Below are 19655 nucleotides of genomic sequence, written 5' to 3' on the forward strand. Positions count from 1 at the left end.
CTTTCTTTCTTTATTTTATGGAAAAGCTGAATTACAGGTCAAGAGGGCAGGGGCTGTGAGGGGGCTCACTGGGATATTTTTGGTTTAGTGGAGGAATTAAGTGGTAAAATAGCCTTGGAAAGCCCTGAAAGCTTGTTTATGTTTGGGTTACCTTGGAGGTAGCCCAAACATAAGGTTTTTTAAAAGCATTTAGTTTAAATGTAGAATATAATGTACAATTTCTTTAATGGTTATCTTTTAAATTAAAAAATGTTTAAATAGCTTGGTGATATATATTCATTTAAATCTTGCTCTTCAATATGGGGATTTTACACTGCATCGTGTTGTGTTTTAGTGTTAGATGTCTGTAATATTAACGAAAAATATACTGGCAGAAAATGATTGGTACCATTTTCCTTATTTTTATTAAAAGTGTGGCATTTTAAATTGCATTTCTTGGTGTAATTAAATACTACAAAAATATTTCCATCCCATTCTTGGAAAATGAATAAAATCCGTCCATTTTAAAGTATGAAAAAACGTCAGTTTTTGCATATAAAACATCATCGTTCATTTAAAAATTGCATTTGATTACGTCATTTTTAGAATTAAACTGTGAAACACTGCCACCTAGTGTCACGTAACATTGCAATGCAAGGCGATGAAAAACCATAAGAAGAGTTTGCGTCCAAAACGAGTTAACTACCTCAAAAATCAAATTTTTTAATTGTGTTATCATGTTTTTATCGTGTTTCATTGTGTTTGTTAGCTGCATTTTTTAGTAACTATGGCTTAAATCAAAACAAACCAACTGCAGTTTGATTGATATTTATTGGAATGCACAATACATTTTGGAATCAAACTCTTCATATATGGGATATTCTAAAATGAAATATTCATAAATAAAAAAAGAGTATGTTAATATGAAAGAGAAAAAGAAAAGGAAGCAAAAAACTGAATGAAAAGAGTTTTTAATTGTTAATTTGTTACACAGTACCAAGTATGAACTATATTCACTATATTTAAGTTACACCATAAAAATTTATATAAGAATGATTACGCCAAACATGCTTCTCATGAGGCAACACAGGAGTTCTTCATGATCAGTGCCAAAACGATATCCTAAGCAGAAGCACATTCAAAAGAACTTCTGATTTCTGGGGAGCACCATCTTCCTCTCATTCAGATACATGTCCTTATATGACGACAGGAGATCACTTATTCTATGACCCTGTAACAGACAAATATAAGATTAAAGGGACATTTTGTTATTTGGGGCTGGTGGGTATTGCAAATAAGTCAGGATTTAATAATCAGAGAGTCAAAGTGTACAAAAACATTTGGGTTATCTGTATCTAAATCTAGATTGCAGTATTTAACTGTCATGGTACATTATTTTAATGACCCCACCTCAAGCATCCTGCTCAATTTAAAATAAATTATAAAACTATAAATACTATTTCTATTTGTTTATGTGTAGAACTTTAAGAAAGAAGAAAAACAGAGAGCATCGTAAAATTTGTATGCAGAAATAATGCAAAAATACTCTTACCATTGAGGTCTCACAGAGTAAAGTGTTGCCCTGCACCAGGTTGCCAATGGACATGTGAAAATAAGTTTTTCCACTAGACCAGGAAGTGATCTTACTGAATGGAAGCATTACAAGCACCTCCTGCATCCAAACAAGACAAAAACTTTATAAGCAAAGTCACTGAATAAAGAGAATGAAATCTTAAAGGGATAGTTTACCCAAAAATGGGTTTTTCTCACCATCAGGTTTTTTCCAAACCTGTATTACTAAACACAAAGGAATATATTAGAAATAATGTCAGTAACCAAACAGATTTCATCCCGCAATAACCTTCATAGCAGGGAAAATAAATAGTATGGCAGTAAATGGGGGATGAGATCTGTTCAGTTACTGACATTCTTCCTATTAAGGTTGACTAAATGATGACACAATTTTAATTTATGGGTGAACTATCCCTTTAAATGTTACAGAAATGACAAGTGATGGATGTACAGACAATATATCTTATGTAGTGCATATAGATATTCAGTACATTTCATTTGAGTCTTTTTTACCTTTGTCTTGGGGTCGATGAGGCTGACTCCTTGCTTGCTGATTGATATCATGATAACATTTGGATAACTCTTCTCTGACGTTTGCTGTGAACAAGAGGACAATCAGTACCTAGAAACCTTTTCACCGGTAACATGTGTTTTTAGCGGAAAACTGATCACCTTCACTTCGAAGAAAGCACATCCAAAGGTGGGCCACTGTGAGATCACCTTCAGGAACTGAACTTTGGCTTCATCTACTGTCAAACCAGCCTGCTTGTTGTATGCATTGATGATGTGCTGTAAACCAAAAACCAAAAGACATTCCAGGATTCATCTAATGTAGCACATAAGCGTCATATCTTAGATACGCTTGTATCAAATAAGACCAAGCTGTTTTTTAGTATTCTCAATAAATACTTAAAATGACCTTTTTCCAGTCCTCAGCAGTCATCATCTGCTGTTGATCAGCGGGTACAAGATCCCTTAGCATTTTAGGGATCATGACGAACTGAGATCTATCCGTGTCTGCCCGAGCACGGAACAGCAGCCCAGCCAGGCTGATCGTGTCCTCTTTAGACATACTGTGGTACCCCCGCAAATACTTGGGCAACTCCTAATAAAACGAAAAAGAGACTGCTGGGCAAAGTTGCTCTGTAGTATACACATTTGCTAGTGTTTAGTGTTGTGAACATCCCCTTGAAGATAAAGCTGATAACAGACTCCAAATAGTAACCAAAATTTCATATACCTGGGGAAAGTGGAAGTTTAGGTCGGCTGTTAGATCTTTTCCCGGGATCACATTAAACCACAGTTTCCGCATGAAGATCACCAGGTAGGGCACGATAGTTGCAGTACCTGTTATCAGAACCAGTGATTTTTTTTAGAGCGAGAGTCTGTTTGATTTATGAGACGCTTTATTTTGTTTTAAAACTTACTTTCTTTGGCTTTCTTTGCTTTTTTGACAACGTCTGTGAGTAGCCTGAGGTTGTCGAAAAAGTACTCGTCAGATTTCAAACTTTCTACCTGAAATTATTCAAACGACACATAAGGATAAAAAGACTTCAATCAACATTGTGAAAAGATACCAATAAGCTTCAATATAAATGTCTTCAACCTTATTGGTTGTTTTCACAAACAGACTGTATCCATCTGATGAAGAGAGACGGAGGTTTTTAGATACGAGGCGACACAATTCATTGATCCTTGTGGTTGTGGTCACTTCAAATAACTGAATAAAAAAGAGATCAAGAAATTAAATGTGAATATACAGCCACAGAAAAACATTATGGGGCAGTTTTCCCGACAAGGCTTAAGCCTAGTTCCAGACTAACTTAAATGTTAGAGGTGTCTTGATAGAAAACAACTTGCACTGACAATATATATCGGTGCGACTGGGTTGTCTCAAGATCCACACCGGTGGTGTTTTTGTAAATGTGAAGCACGTTTTTTAAAAGATCTTAAATATCTGGGAAACCGCCCCTAAGTGACTAGTACAGTTTTCTCTCTAGTCTTTTAAATGCAAATAAAAAAAACACATACTTTAAAATAGTATATTCAGAAAAACTGAACATACTGTAATTCTGAAGTATATAAAATAGCAAAGACTTCTTTTTTTGCTTCTTACTTCAAATGATTCATTTGGAAAGTGAACTTTATGGAAGATCTGAGGGCTGTTATTCTGAATGGCATCCACTTCTACCTGGTGAGGAGGGAACTTCCTACATTCAATACTGTACATGACAAAAAAGCATAAAGTCAAATAAAAGATTAAAAGGTCATTTAAATGAAAAAAAACTTCTGTTTTATGGCTTGGTACATTATACTCCTAAATAATGTACTTTTAACAGCATGGATGTTACTACAGGACTCATCTGTTAGTGTCTACCTGAGCATGGCTTGCATTCTCTGTAGACAGGCAAGGGCCAGTGTCTCTCTGGGTCTGGACTCCAAGAATCGCTGAACGTGTTTCAGTAAAGATTGATCTGGAGGGAAAAGACCACAGCACAGCCACAACAGCTGCCAACCCCTCTCCATACTCAACCTGTGACACAAAGAGAGAGAGGCAAACAAGAGTCCGATCAAAATATATAAAGATAAAAGATGCACTGCATTACAGCTGGGTACAAAAACAAATGAATCAAAGCTGACTAACCCATTGCCGTTATTAGTCATCTGCTTCATTATTTGGCAGTATATCTCATCTCTCAGTTCAATGTGCTCTGTTGCTGGGCCAAAGATCTGGTTTGTGAGATCTATGGGTGTTCGCACTTGTTTTACTGGATAATCTCCCATATATTTAAGGATAGGTAGAGAGAGCAAGTTAAAGAAAAATGGTCAGCATCAAATGTTACTGTTTCTCTTTTTTCAAAGGTTTTTTTTAAGAAATACAAAAAAATATTTTCATTGTGTGCCACCCACATGTCTGTTTTGCCTTTTGACAATGAACAATTTCAAAATCACATGTTTTGATAATGATTTTTGACAACAGGTTTCACTTCTCGTGGCATACAGGGCCATACGATATGTGAAGGATATCGGTAAAGCAGTCACAAGCGAGGTGGCTGAGATCTGATTTGCCCTGCAGGCTTCTGAGCAGCGGCTGTTTGAGCGGCTCTTTGCTAAGAGCCCACAGTTTCTCTTTGGCTCCTCCCCTACGTCCCCCTTCTTTACCTGCTGGCCTGGAACCACAACCCATATGTTAGTCAAGTTATGATTATAGTGATTCAGCTTATCTTTTAAAGCAATTATTAATCAAATTACCTGAAAAATTCTGAGGAGAACTCTTTCAGTGTGGCGAGTGTTAATTTCTCAGCGCTGAGCACCTCCGTCTGCGGCATGATCGGCGCTATTGACTTCCTCCTCGCTTGGATTAAATTTAGCAAATTCTAGATGTATAAAGGCATAGAAGTTTATTTCGGTTCTTTTTCCAAATCACAAGCAAAGATCACTGATTAATATTTTCCCCTCAGAGATGCACTTATTGTGCAGTTTCCCAGACAGGGATTAGCTGGGATAAACCAGGACTACGTCTAGTTAAAGGAGTTAGACAGCTCTAACATTTATTTTAGTCTAGGACTGGGATGTTCCACGCCATGGTTAGTGTTAATAAGAAGAGAAGTGTTACACGTACCAGTGTTTCTTCAGTGGGTCTATTCAGCATTGGCAGAATCTGAATGGTATCTAAGGAAACAGCTCCGATTTGAACTGTCCTCTCATTCCGGGCTTTGATCCAGCCTTCCTCAGGATCGTACTCTCCATCCTTTATGATATAAAGTAAATCACCCTTTCTGAAGTTCAGGACTGTGGGGTCCTCTAAATAACCATGTAAAAGAAAATGTTATTTGGACCAAGCCTTTGCCACATGCATTCATGTAAACATTTTAAAGAAAGTAATACTAGGATGTTTGACAAATCAATTGGAAATCATTGTAAAGCACCTTGTCTGGTAAAGTCCTGAATTGCTACCGCATACAGGGATCTTAGCTTGAGACCAGAGATGAACAGGTTGACAAGCTCCACCAATTCATTTGCCTTCACGACCTTCAGCTCATACTCGCCCCTCGGTGTGGTCAAACACACAATCCCACCAGACTTGTCCTCGCTGAAAGAGAACATCCCAGAACAGAGGACAATAATAAGTACAATGGTAAACAAATATATTACACTACCACGCACAAAAAAAGAAAAGCACTTTATTATTTTTTATGACAGTTATTTACTTGCACTCCTTAACAGAATTATATGTATTAATTGGTGAATCTTCTGATAAAAATTTAATGTTTATTTGACTATTTAGTGGTTTCAGTTTGTTATTAAGAAATATCTCACCTCTGCATTTCGATTCTTGAGACCTCAGGGTATGAGAGCTCCAGAAATGCTGCTTCCTTCCCAACTTGAAAGGAAACACCTTTCCAGTTCACCACTATCACAAACTTGTCTTGAAGCAATGGAAGACCTGAACACAATAATTCAGTGCTTTACGCCAAACAGTAATTTATTCAATAAAACAGTGAGTAAAAAACACAGAGAATAGTTATTTACCAGCAATTCTGTACGTCTCAAACAACTTGGAGAAATAGATGGGCCACTTCTGGCGTGCATATTCGACAACCTCTGCTTTTACATCATCGACAGGTGTTTCAGAGTTTATGTAAGAACCCTGAGAAATTACACAAGACCAGTGTTCGTTTTATTTCTGACATCATCTGTACTCACTTAAAATGCAAATGGTGTTGTAAATAAACACATGCTGTATTTTAAATGGCCATGTACAGCAGTATGTGTACAGCCTTTAATTCAATGGTTTGGCTAGACAAGTGGAAAGTATTAATACTACGACATTCAAAGCAAATTTTTAAGTATTGTGTGATCTTAATATCATGAAACCAGTTTGCAGAGTGTGAACGGACACTTTTTTGACTGAGCAGAATGGCACCAAAAAAAATGTAAAAAATGATTCTGAAATGCCCAACACACAAGGGTGAGGTGCACGGGTGTCCACATACTTTAACATGTGTAGTGTAGTATGTAACAGCGTATAAACATACTTGTGTGTGCGCTGATTGGACCATCTGCACCAGTTTGGCCGTAGACATGTTCTCAATCATAGTCATGTTCATACACTCACGAACGACTTCCTGAGCGTTTTCCACGCTGCTTTCAGAGCCATGTTGTACATAGTAATGTTTGGCTGCGAGCTGCACATAATCATCCTCCTGGAACAACATTGTAGATCAAAAACAGACTGAAATCCCAAACATCAACTCTAAAAGAGGAGACATTGAACAGATCCTGGACCGACCTTTTCAGAAAGATAGTCTCCATGTTTGAGGCCCAGGATTATCTGTCTGTAGATGAGTTCTGTGCTGATGAGGTCAAATGAACAGTCGTGCCATGGAGTGAAGATCTCCTTGCGGAAGTAGAGACGCCAGGGAGCGTGTTGTTCCTCTCTTCCTTGTCTCCTTTCTTCCTGCTCACACATGGACACAGCATCCAAAATGTGCTGCCCTCCACTGCCAAGAGACCACATCTGAAGCCGGAGCAAAAAACATATATGTGGGGACTTGAATAGCAAAGCTCTTCTCAACAAATAACATGAGCAATAACAGTGATGCTTGCAAGTACTACATGACTACTGAAGGAGCTTTCTGAATACATTTGGATGTTACAAACCTTCTCATAGATTGCAGCATATAAAGAGAATCCGTATGTGTCCTTCAGGTTGTTTTTCTGGGTGATAGCATCGCACACCTCTCTAGAGGTGAAGGCCGAGTCCACCTGCAGATTGATGCTTCTGCCATCCATCAGACCCACAATGACCTTCATGGGGTTCTTGGTCTCTACAGCCTTTCAGTTCAGATCATGTTTAGTCAACCGTGAGAGTAATAACAAAATGAATATTTTCTTCGGCCAGAGAGATGTCCTACCTGCAGTTCAATCCAGCATGGCGGTTCCTTTCTTTCTCCATTGAGTAAAGTCCTCCGCAGCCTCTCAGCACAGTTTGAGGAATATTCACTTGGCCCGTGACGAATAAAGTTCCGCAGGTACTGTGACAAAAGGGTTGAGTTAATATGTAACACATTTTTTTTCTTTTATAGAACTTGATGACAAATGGATAATGAAAATCAACTGGGAAACCGAAAGACAAAAACTAAATTTACAAATATAAAATGTGCTTTCATTGTTTTATTTATTTAGTTTTAAAGCATGAATTAACCCAACGGATTTAAATGTTTCTAATTATTTCATACATTTATGTATTTTAAATTATAAAGTTAACTAGATTTAAAAAACATGAACTAAATTCACGGCTTTAAATGTGCCTATTAATTTGTCTTTTTGAAAAAGACAGTTAACTTTAGTTACATTTTTATTATGTATTTGATAAATTGATTCTTTATTTTTATTGAAAAGGTCTAGTGAATGAAATTTAATGGCATCTAGTTGCAATTAACTCCACATCCCTCGCCCCTTCTGAGACAGAACTAAGGTGTCATCACGTTTTCGCTTCTTTGCTGTAGGAGATAACATATTAAAGAAATGTTACTGTGTCAGGCACAATGCCTAAACACACTGTAATGTTTCACAGAGCCATAAAGCCACCATGTTTATAGTTTACAAGGACATCATTGCGACAACAGGTTAGTTAAAGCAATATGTGCATAATAGACTGGCATACAGGTGAAACTATATAACATATACACTAAAAATTATACACTTTAACGGTAAAGTATTTCGTACCATAGTGAGGCGGTCAGTAGGTGGAAAAATTCCAAGACAGATGGACAGAAGAACCCAGCCTCTGTTTGTACTTTTCTGGCTTTTGTTGTCTGTCAGCTGTTTACAGATCTGACAGTAGATTTCATCTCTGAAAAAAAACATGTCGTTAAGATAATGCAAGTGTCATTTCTCTGTACTAGGGGAAGCAATGTATAACACTTATGTATTAACAATTGAACTTTGTACACACTGAACACAGTTTATTGACCTTTACCTTATATCTTGTCGAACAATTGCATATCCCACAATTATGTGTAATTTCTCTAAAGGTGTCAATGGACGATCAAAGGTTGGTCCTTCTCCAAACAGCACATCCTCTTCTTCATGAACAGGCATCACTTTAGTTGTTGGTTCTTCTTCTGCCTGTATATTGACACATGATGATTAAACACTGCATGACGTGTGAGTATGTTAAATGTTGTTGTACTCTAGACAGTAGTTTTCTAACCGTTTCTTCAGGAATGGCCGATGGTTTTCTCCTGCCAGTGCCAAGTCCCTTTTGCGGCTTCATTTTTTTTCTCAAAAAATTCTGCAGTAACATGAAAGACAATAACAGAGACCCGAAGCTACACTAAAATAATCAGTCAAGGAAGAAGCAAAGTTACCTGATCTAATCCAACAATGCTACTCAGTCGCCGGGCTTGTCTCTGACCGAGGTTCCTCTGGATGGGGTCCGCTGTAGCAGAAATACGTTCTTTCTTCGGCTCTGGAAGATCTCCCATAAATCTCAGTATGATCCACCAAACAGTCAAACATGCCTAGAGAGGAAAGGATAAGAGTGTGAAGAGATTTGAGGTATATGTCATTAAAGGGGCTTAAAGGGGAAAATAAGATGTTATTGGGGGGAGAGCAGTTACCAGGGCATCCCCCTCATCCTCATGATGCAGCAGTGGCTGCCGCAGTCTCTGCTGGATATGTGACGGCAAAGAAGATCCTTGAAAATGCATAGATGCAAATTTAGCGAAAGAGTAGTCATCGATTTCCTCCTCTTCAATGATATCTGGTTGGAATGGGGCCTCCTTTATCTCCATCACAGGGCTTTCTATTATTTCAGCATTCTCTAACTTCATTGGTTCTGCCTCAAAATCCTAGAAGAACATTGGGAACATAACAAACCAAGATAGCATTAGCGTCAATAGGCTAAATTGTGAGCATTACGCCTTTTTCGAATATGCTTTATAATCTAAGCTATTTTACACCAAAGTTTAATTATTACTATAAAATGGTAACACATAAAACTATGTGGAAATTAGTATTTGATAGGCTAACAGTTACTCCTGTACATTCCATCATACCAATATCTGAATAAAAATATATCAAGTACAAATATAGGTCAGGTGTACTTAACTCTCTCACCGCCATTGACGAGATATCTCGTCTTTTAAAAAAAACGCTTCCCTGCCAAAGACGAGTTTTTACGGCAAACAGTGTTAGTACTGTTTTACAGCAGGTGCCGCTATTACACACCTTTGGGAAAAAGTACAGAATCCCAGAACCTAGAACGTATATGTTTTAGCGGTTTTTAATGATTGTTCTGTGTGGAATCTGGGCGGAATCTCAGATTTAATCTCACGTTAATTATCTCAGCTGTTCAATAAAAATGATGCATTTTTGAAGAAACCTACCCACATCTACGGAGTGATAAAAAATGAACAAATGGTTTCTTTTGTTTGAAAGCTTAAACTCTGTTCTTTCATTTGACATATTGTTTGTCCATATATTCTTTACTGAGAATTTACTGTGAGCCATTAAAGTTGGGTGAAAATGTTAAAAAACGCTGGCGTAGGCTGGCAACTTTAAAAAAAAAGGCTGCCAGCGAATGAGTTAAGTGTACTTAGTGTATTTCTATCCACCTTTTTCGCTATGCGCAAAATTACCCATAATACCTTGCGAATGTCCGTAGGGCTGATGCTTAAGACTTCCGGTTTTCCGCTCGATCCCATTAATTAGGCATTACCAAATTAGCTTGAAAGCTTTTAAATTGACATTATAATACTTTTATGTCATTTAAAAGAGCATAATGTCAAAGAGCGGTGTCTATATTATTTCACAGAGGCCGCATGGGAATGAGTTTTTAACCTAGACCGTAAAAAAACATTTTATTTCTCACCATAAGAAGTTGGACAGCGAAATCTACTAGGATGATTACATTAAATAATTTTTAAAATGTCACTTAGCCCTGAATAGAAGCTTCATGTGTTAATGGTGCTGTGCAATAACAAGTAAATAACGAAGTAAACAATATGTTGTGATGTTTTTGAGAGGTAGAGGCAGTAGTCAGAGCTAAGACCGAGCGGCCTTTAAATGTTATTCACTTTACGCTCTTGTTATGTCATGTGGTCACACTCGTTCGTAAGGTTTTCTGAGCTTTCTTTGGCTGTTGTGACAGCCTATTACCGCATAAATTATTCAAGAAACTTTATTTTTGACCATTAGCCGAAATATTCTGTAACAAAACAGAAGTGCGGCGCATAAAACAGGAAGTCACCCACAGTAATGGCGCCCTCCACGGAGACATCAAGAAAAAGGTGGATATTTAGTAGATAAAAGAGAACCGCAGGTAGACTTTTTCACATTTAAAGAAGTACACTAGTAAATAAACTTAATAAACATTGTTTTTGTAAAAGTAGACCAACATGTCTTTTCCTGAAATTGCGTGCTGGCAGAAATCTTTATTGGTAGGAATGCCAGAATCCATTTAGGGATTGTGTATTGAAAAAATGCTGAAGTAAGTGTGTTGTCTGACGTCATTGGCTCTATAAAAGGACCACAATATAAAATGGAGTTTTCAGGAAGTTATCTATACATATTCCCATCAAATATATTCTCTACTTCCTTATTCTCCTGTTGTGGCAGCTCTTACTTCAAAACCCTCAGGAGCCTGACCCTCTTGTCCTCCTATAGTGCTGGGCAGGAAGCCAAAGATGTTCTCCACCATTTCCTCATCCCCCTCACTCTGAGATCTGGTAGCAGCCTCGTTTTTTCTGAGGACCTCCTCAAGACGTTGCTGAAGCTCCCGTGCTGCCAATTCCTGTTCTTCTCTTTCCCGAGCAGTCAGGTATGCCTGTGAAAGAGAATGAACGCTTATTAAAGCATAAAAATGACGCATAGAAACCAAGTCATGTCGTAATGCAATGTGGATATGCCTTAACATCATTATTGGCTTACATCTGTCTTCATTCTATTGAGTTTTTTTCTGGCCAGCAATCCTCTGGTCTGCGCCTGTAGTAGTATGACTGCCTTTTTTTTACTATTCAGGTCTTTCCTGGCCAGGTACCCGCGTACTTGTGACTGCAGGATGATGGCTGCAGCTCTGCTGCGCTTGTATTGCATGTGGAGTTGCCGACTGCGCACTTTCGACTGGAGCCGAAGAAATCCCTGCTTGATCTAACAGAGAAACAGTTACAGAATAAGAAATGCAACCTTCTCATAACAGACACTGGATTCAAGTTCACCCAATAAGGTTTTCAAAACTGAAATCAGTTATTGTAAATCCCTATGATTTTCCTTCATCTGTGGAACACAACAACCGGACGTTAGGGACTTTAGTGATGGTGACTTGAAGCTGCCAGTCCCGAAAACAATCCCTTTTACATTAGGGGCTGGTGACAAAAAAGAAGACACTGTAGACTATCCTTCTGCTGTTTCTGCATAGCTTACCTTACAAAATAATTCCTTGTCTTTGTGGCCACGCCAATGCTTCTGCAGAACTAGAGCTGCCCTCCTCTTCTTTACAAAATTCCCTCTGTATGTCGATGAAAGAGGACTTAGATTATAATTGCAATATTCAATTCAATTTTATTTTTATATAATAGTGCATTTCAGTTTCATGAAAGCAGAATTACATACATAACAATAAAATATATATAATAAATAAAATAAAGACAATATGGTATTAAAATACATGGTATTATTGCATGTTTTTCTTAAGGCAATGTACATCGATGAAACTAAATTGAAATAAATACTATGTTGAATTATCACAAACTATCAATTGCTTAATTGAAGTATTATTTGCGGTGTTATAATGTGCGTATTGTCTACATTTACATTAGTAATCAACTTTAAAATACACAGTTAGTGCTTCTGGATTATATAACAGTATATTGGATACAATATTACAATATGCTAAGTATTAATGCAATATTGTTCATCAAAATTCAAAATATTGGTGTTACTGATGCTTGGTTATTTGCAATAACATTACGTTACAAGTATTAACACGATTCAAGTTGAATGTACAAGTTAAATGTAAGATGGAGAATAAACACCCAGACCCCCAGTCAAATACATAAGAACAAAGAAAAGAAGAAGCAGAGATCATACCTGTCCTTGTGAGCAAGCATCACTCTTTGGATTATAAGCGCTTTTCTATGAAGCTCTTGTTCCCTTTCTAGTTCCAGGTAGGAGTCATGATAATCCTGTGAGAGGAATAAATAGCAAGTTTTACAAACCAGTAAGTCTTGGACAAAACGCACTTAAAATGACTTTACAATGTTTACAACTACACAGGTACCTTGAGAAACACTTTGGTTTTGCCAATCTTCCAGTCATCTCTATCTTTGATCATAGCCTTGCAGATAGCTTCACAGCAGTGAGCTGCAGACTCCTAATATACAAACAAGTTGTGCTGTATGTTACAGTAATATTGTATGCACTAAATTTGTATATTGGCTGCAATAGTTGGATTAATGAATGAATGGATGAACATTCATACAGTGTTGGGGTCACAGTCTATGGTTTTCAGCAACACGCGGTAGCGCTGCATAAACTCTTCAAAGGAGTGGCGGATGGGAAATCCTGCTTCACGTATTCGAATCGTCTCCACCACCCCAGAATAGCGAAGCTGCTGAATGCAGAGCTCTCTATCAAAAACCTGACCAGAAAAATAAACAGTAATTAGAAAGAGAAAACAGTTGGGTTTTGACAACACAATATAGAATATACTGGGGTTATGTGTTTATACCAGGGACTTGTTGTCATTTGGTTTGAAGCATCGTATGAAGAAGGGTTGACAGAGAGATAAAGTCTTCATCAAAGAGTCCAGAGACTGACGGAATTGACTACTCAGGGTGGATATGTGCCTCCTTGAATCATTTGCCATCTGCGTGAAAAAAGATAAACAATTTCTCGTAAAACCATTGTCAGTGTTGAGCATGTAAGTCAATCCATCCACAAGTGCTCATACTCGTAATGAGTTTCCTGGAGTCTTGATGATTTGGTTGAGTTTGTTAGCCTGCTCGGATGCAAAGATCTGTTGAAGCAATTTGTTTGAAGACTTCTGAATCAGATCCATGAGGTCCATGCTCAACGCATCTCTGTTCTTCTCAAGAAAGCCTGACAAAATGCAAAGTTAAGATTTTTAGGTCTGTTCCTTCCTGAAGGGGCAACATCCTGCAGAGTTTAAACCTTAACTCTTTGGACATCGCTCTTTAGGAACAGAATTGAATAATCACTGCTTAAAGTAATTAAAATGTACCTTCGCATTCATAGTAAACCGCCCCAGCAAAGTGCTGAATCCCAAAATGCAAGCTGTGGTTGCTCTTGGCTGAGATAAAAGGTTTGTTCTTGTTGTTGTGTATATGGTTCATTTTATTTAACAAAGTGGCATCAGTACCCTGTCATGGAAAAAGAATTACACAGGTATACAATCAGGAAGGTCAATTTGTGTAGAAAGCCGACACATTGGCGTATTAAAGTAACCTTGGGAAAATGGCTCTCTTCGTCAATCAGCGCCAGTATGCTGAGAGGTTCAACAGCCAGCAGGTTCAGAGTCTTCTGGTTGTCTTTAAAAGTAATCCGCTTCCACGAGATCTCTTCGTTTTTACATTCCTCCTGCTCCAGCTTAAAGATGTGGCTCACGAAGAACTGCTGCAGCTGCTCATTGGCATAATTTATGCACAGCTGCTCAAAACTACGAAAGCACAATCATTTCAGCGTCACACTTATTTTTAGTTTTCAATTCATTTTGGGTTTAGCCATCAGATGATGTGTCACTGACCTGTTTTTCTTGAAATTCTCAAAGCCAAAAATGTCTAGCAGACCAATGTTCAAGGCATCGTTGGTCTGTTGTTTGTGAATGGTACTGTTCATTCTTTTGAACAACCACACAAATAACCTTCCATACATGGCCTGTTAGAAAGAGTAACAAATATTTACAAACTCTACTGTCATTACCTCTTCCTCATCTTTTGCATGCAATTAGAACTGGGAATTGGAGTTTAGGGTTAAACAAGCATTTCAAAACACTATTAAATTAAAGGTTTTACAATTGAAACGTACTAAAATGTAAGCCATTGATTTTTTATTATTCAAATATTCAAAGCAAATGAGCGTTTATGAAGTCTTAATATATCTAAGCGCTGGGGTCACACCTTTGATTACCATCATAAAGATAAACCTCATAAAGGTGATTTATAAAAAGCAGAAGGGTACCTTGGCAAAAGCATCTCGGGTGTCTGTGGCCTGCTTTGGGCTCAGGGGTTTTGATACTTTCTCTCTGTTCGTCATTAAGGAGCGATAGGTAAGACTCTTATCAAGATGAACTTTATCCACCTACAAAATAAGAGAAGTGAAAAAACTGATAGCCAGATCCTGGATTACATAAACAGAGTAGGGTAACAATGAATGAATCTAAAGTTTGGTGTTTAACATAGTCGTGACATTTGTCTTCACCTCCAATAACTTCGCCGTGATAGAGAAATGACTGGACGACAGGACGTCACAGCTGTCCATGTTATTCATCATAGTGCCTACAGAAAAATTCAAGCAAATGACTACAACGGTATGGTGATGATATACCACACTGTGGTTCATGGAACCATATTGTACTTCCATGCAGTTATTAAGAGAACAATCGTAACCTTCAAAGTCCACATTGCCCATGTGGAGAATAGCAGCGAGTAACTTGAAGATTTCCCAGCAATCTTTTTCTGAGAAGGCGAGAATCTTAAGAGCAGCTCGAATCCGTCTGAACTCATCAGCATCGTCCCGACCATCACAAATCAAATGGTCACCCTAGAACAACCATCTGGAAGGTCAACCGCCAAGCTTGTGCCATAGTGATCATAATTATAATAAACTGATATTAAAATCCAAATTAGTTGATGCCCAGTCCTATTTCTGGAGGGCCAATATCCAACAAGGTTTTTCTTCAACTTCAGTTAAACAAACCTGAACTATATAATGAAGATCTTATATTACAGGGTTATATAAGAACAGGATCGTGATCCTTCATAAGCAGGACTGAACGCATATGAACCAATTAAAATGTTCACCTCAGTCAGGTACTTGAACTCCGATGCATCACCAAAAGATAGAAGTTTCTTTTGCTCATCTGGCATCCCAGATAACATGCAATAAAAAATATGATAATTCCTCTCCTGGGGTGCCTTAAAATAAAAAATAAGAATAAGGTTAGGTTAGGTTCACATGTGACAACAATTTTTTTTTATTATTACTAAAGCAACATTATTCAATATCATTTATCACACATTACAAGCATTTCATGTACAATTTAAGTCTAAATGTAGATGTAACAAACCACATAAAAGCACACCTGATAGCAGACGCGAGACTTCTCCAGCAGATACTGCTCCATATGAGCCCCCTCTATAGCCCCGTCTTTATTAAAGAAGATCTCCACATATTTCCCAAAGCGGCTGGAGTTATCATTCCGAATAGTTTTTGCATTTCCGAAGGCTGGGGGAAAGGTGTGAGACAGTTTTTCACAGAACAGACAGAAATAGTAGAGTAAACCAGACTTGAGTTCTTACCTTCCAGGACGGGATTGGCCTGTATGATCTGCTGCTCAATCCAGGAATGCTGCCCACTCACAGCAGCCAGGAACTGCAGCACCAGTTTAGTGCTCTCTGTCTTTCCTGCACCAGATTCTCCACTGACACGCACCAGAAGCATTTATTAGTTACTTATTCAATTACTTTAATGAACTTTAAAATGTTTACCTCTGACTGTACTGTTCCTTGTGTGCTGCACATGTAGGAATGAATACTGTTTTTACATGACAAAAACCAACAGTGAACAAAACTTATTTTAAAAATGTATACGCTGAATATGTACAGTATTTAAAAAGAAAAATACATTAACTGCTCAATAATAGGCAAGCACTTTTGTGGTCATGTTGTAACTGTATAATATAACTATATAGAAATAGAAACCCAGTACATGTATCGCTGCAGGTATTTTGTTGGATAGGGCATGGACCGTAAAATTAATCACAATAAGTATGGGATAATGTACAGGCAGCAACATATATAAAAATAACTGGACATGACATGTACATTTTTTAATATTTTATTAGCTCAATTTTACCGAATGAAGACCTTCTGCGAGGAAAAGACGTTTGCTTTAGTTTTTTAAGGTAAGAAATGATGTTCAAATGTCACAAACAGGCAATTTGGTTTAATCATTTGTAAATATAATGTCATTAAAAGACAAACTAACATTTAATTAGTTTTGAGAGGTTGTTATCTGGGAATAACGAACCTGCAAATATCGCGACGGGCCAATCAGAATCAAGCATTCCAACGTGCCGTGTAATAAAGTGGTATTTAACAATAATCATGATATTCAAAAGTATGTGTAGTAGAGAAGGCGGGGCGAGACTGTGGTTCGAGTCCGATAAGTAATTGTGAATGAGCGCCAGCTGTGCCCACACCGGGCTCGAATCACGTAGGAGATTGGGAGCATATGAAAGGAACGAGCGACCGGACCGTCGAAGAGAGAGGACCGGGCCCGAACATCTTTTACGTTTGTATTTATATTTATATTTATGTTTATGTTATTTCACCGGCGGTCTTCCGTGAGGGGCCGTCGGCTGTTATTATTTATATTAAAACGTTATTTAAATGTCTGCCGGTTCCCGCCTCCTTCCTTCCCTTTTATGGAGATTTATTACATTGGTGCCGAAACCCGGGAGACATTTAAATAACGTTTTAATATAAATAATAACAGCCGGCGGCCCCTCACTCTACTACAGTATGATTATAGATAACATGAAAATTCAAAATATATCTTAATATTGTCAATATTTTAGAACCCATATAAAGTTTTGCCTTAAGATTCACAATGGATACAAAATCTTTCTCTGACTCCCTTGGATATAATTGTTTTTCCAAAAAAAGAAAATAAATATAATGAGAGAGGAATTTGACCGATTCATTTATTTATATAACTATTTCAATAGATATTTTGCAATCATAAATCCGTTTGGATAGGATAATCATGTAGTGAATATCTGATATTGCGACAACATAAGATATCGGATACAATAAAATAATGGGCAACCCAACAATGAGCCTGAAGTTTATTATTTATTTTTCATTCTTAAGGCCATTCCAGCAACTAAGGCTATATTCTTGGTGAGAAATAGTCAATCCATACACAAGTCTGTTCTTGACCTGATTTTGATGACCAAAACAATGGTCTAGAAGCACCTAATCCTGGTTGGAAGATTAAATTTAAAATAAACTGCAAATTAATTTCTGAAATCTGATTGGTTGATTAAAATGTTGTCCAAGGGTCAACATGATGATGTCCTAAGGATATCAACCCCTTGGCAAAAAAAGGAGAGCCGTCTGTTCTATACACAAGTTGAGTTAGGAATCCAACCTAGTCAACCTAACCTGGATGTGTTTGGGCTGTGGGAGGAACCCAGAGCACCCAGAGTAAACACACGGCTCTCACTAAATCTTTGGTGTTTCGAGTCTGATGTCATCACGGAACCTTGTTTTTGGAAATGTTAACAATCTTAGGGAGATTAGATGGTTAGAGTGAGGTTAGTGTTAGGATGTGGGTTTGGGTAAAGGTTTCATAAGACTTCGTAAAACACCAAGGATTTAGTCAAAACCAACAAGCCACCCCCACGGATCTGACTCGAAACACCAATGGAGAACATGTAAACTACACAGAAAGGCTTCCCGTCCCAGCCGGGGCTCGAACCGAGGACCTTCTTGCTGCCAGGCAACAGTCCTGATCACCAAGCTACAACAGTATGTGAAAATAAGAAATGTGTACCTAATGATGCAGCACTGGTTGCACTGATTGCGGCGCATGTTGAAGTAACATTTGTCAGCGATGGCAAATATGTGCGGTGGCAACTCGCCAAGTTTACGCCCGTGATACAGGTGGACCTGATCTGTGGTGTAGATAGGCAGCACCTGATAGGGATTCACCGCTACCAGTACAGAGCCAATATATGTCTGATAAACACACACAGAATACAAAAATATATTCACATCTTATTACATAGAATCATATCGATTAAGAACATTTTTTATATATTTCAATTATTGGAATGCTTTATTGTTGATGTAATGTAAAGTCACTTACATAAATGATGCCCTGTTTGTGGCGTACCAGTAGATTTCTAAGCATGCCAGCTTCACTGAGGTCCCCCAGTTTGATCATGTCATCCACACCTTCAATCGACGTTGGGTGCATAAGCCTAAGCTTGGCCATCTCCTCCCCTGGGAGTCTGTGCTCCTGTGAAATCATCCCAATACATTAGATTGATCAAATATAAAAATTGCAGTTGGATGTCTGCATTGGTTGCTCATAAAATGTGTTCTGATCTTCATGCGTTACAAAGTAGTACAATAGTTTGTTGTTCACAATACTCCAGTTAAATACACGCTTTGTCATGCAACACCTTGGAATAACTGTTCCATTATTATACGTTATAACAATATTTCATATTTCAGGAGTAGATGTGAAACATTTTATAATGCTTTTTTTTACCTTCCCATTGTCATCAAGCAAAAACAACTGTCCTTTTTCTGAGATCTTCACACGAGCTCCAACAGGGATCCCATTTCTGGTGTCAATCCAGACATGGTCCCCCTAGATTCACATTAACAATAACTGTATTTTAAACACTTTCCCCCACCCTATTTAAATGTACAAAATTTGTTTTTAAAATACAAAGAAAAAAAGGAAAAAAATACTGACCTTCTTTAACATCACCATTAGGACGAACTATTTTAGATTACAGACATCTGATTGAAATTAAGCATGTTATAATGATAATCCATATAGCAAACATATAAACGAATAGTTTCACTGAAAAATAGTTAATAATAAAAATATATAGTACCTAGGAATATCTCTCCATGCTTGCTGCTTTCAAGAATCGTCCAATTGCAAGTTTTCCAACCAACTTGTATGACAGCAACAAGGAAGTATACCTTGTGCTCATCTCTTTATGGCACCCAGACTTTGCTCTTTCGTGCCACCCGATCACCAGAAACTGTCAGGGTTATGTGAGAGGCTAACCAGGATAGAGTTTGGCAGTTTGATACTTTCATTGTTACATA

The 19655-nt window shown here is 37.7% G+C and overlaps 1 protein-coding gene across 1 annotated transcript; it reads right to left on the reverse strand.

Annotated features, from left to right (window-relative positions):
• Positions 1-934: 934 nt before the first annotated feature.
• Positions 935-19570, reverse strand: myo7bb (myosin VIIBb). The gene is made up of 48 exons (XM_056742734.1): positions 19436-19570; positions 19291-19337; positions 19081-19182; positions 18673-18825; positions 18358-18542; positions 16098-16219; positions 15881-16023; positions 15600-15713; positions 15186-15339; positions 14998-15074; positions 14758-14877; positions 14324-14454; positions 14026-14236; positions 13802-13940; positions 13511-13659; positions 13289-13426; positions 13040-13198; positions 12839-12931; positions 12649-12743; positions 11983-12067; positions 11491-11709; positions 11186-11386; positions 9180-9410; positions 8928-9080; positions 8771-8851; positions 8537-8685; positions 8284-8410; positions 7470-7589; positions 7216-7389; positions 6845-7072; positions 6591-6758; positions 6085-6202; positions 5872-5998; positions 5481-5644; positions 5174-5355; positions 4804-4928; positions 4579-4721; positions 4196-4349; positions 3929-4084; positions 3668-3773; positions 3158-3271; positions 2979-3066; positions 2792-2898; positions 2471-2656; positions 2224-2340; positions 2065-2148; positions 1532-1651; positions 935-1210 (listed from the first exon to the last, which is right to left on the reverse strand). Exons 2-48 carry the CDS (start codon positions 19306-19308, stop codon positions 1118-1120), a joined length of 6423 nt encoding a protein of 2140 aa, XP_056598712.1. The 5' UTR covers positions 19309-19337; positions 19436-19570; the 3' UTR covers positions 935-1117.
• Positions 19571-19655: the final 85 nt, after the last annotated feature.

This window comes from Triplophysa dalaica, chromosome 3, assembly GCF_015846415.1.
Source record: "Triplophysa dalaica isolate WHDGS20190420 chromosome 3, ASM1584641v1, whole genome shotgun sequence".
Lineage (NCBI taxonomy): Eukaryota > Metazoa > Chordata > Actinopteri > Cypriniformes > Nemacheilidae > Triplophysa > Triplophysa dalaica.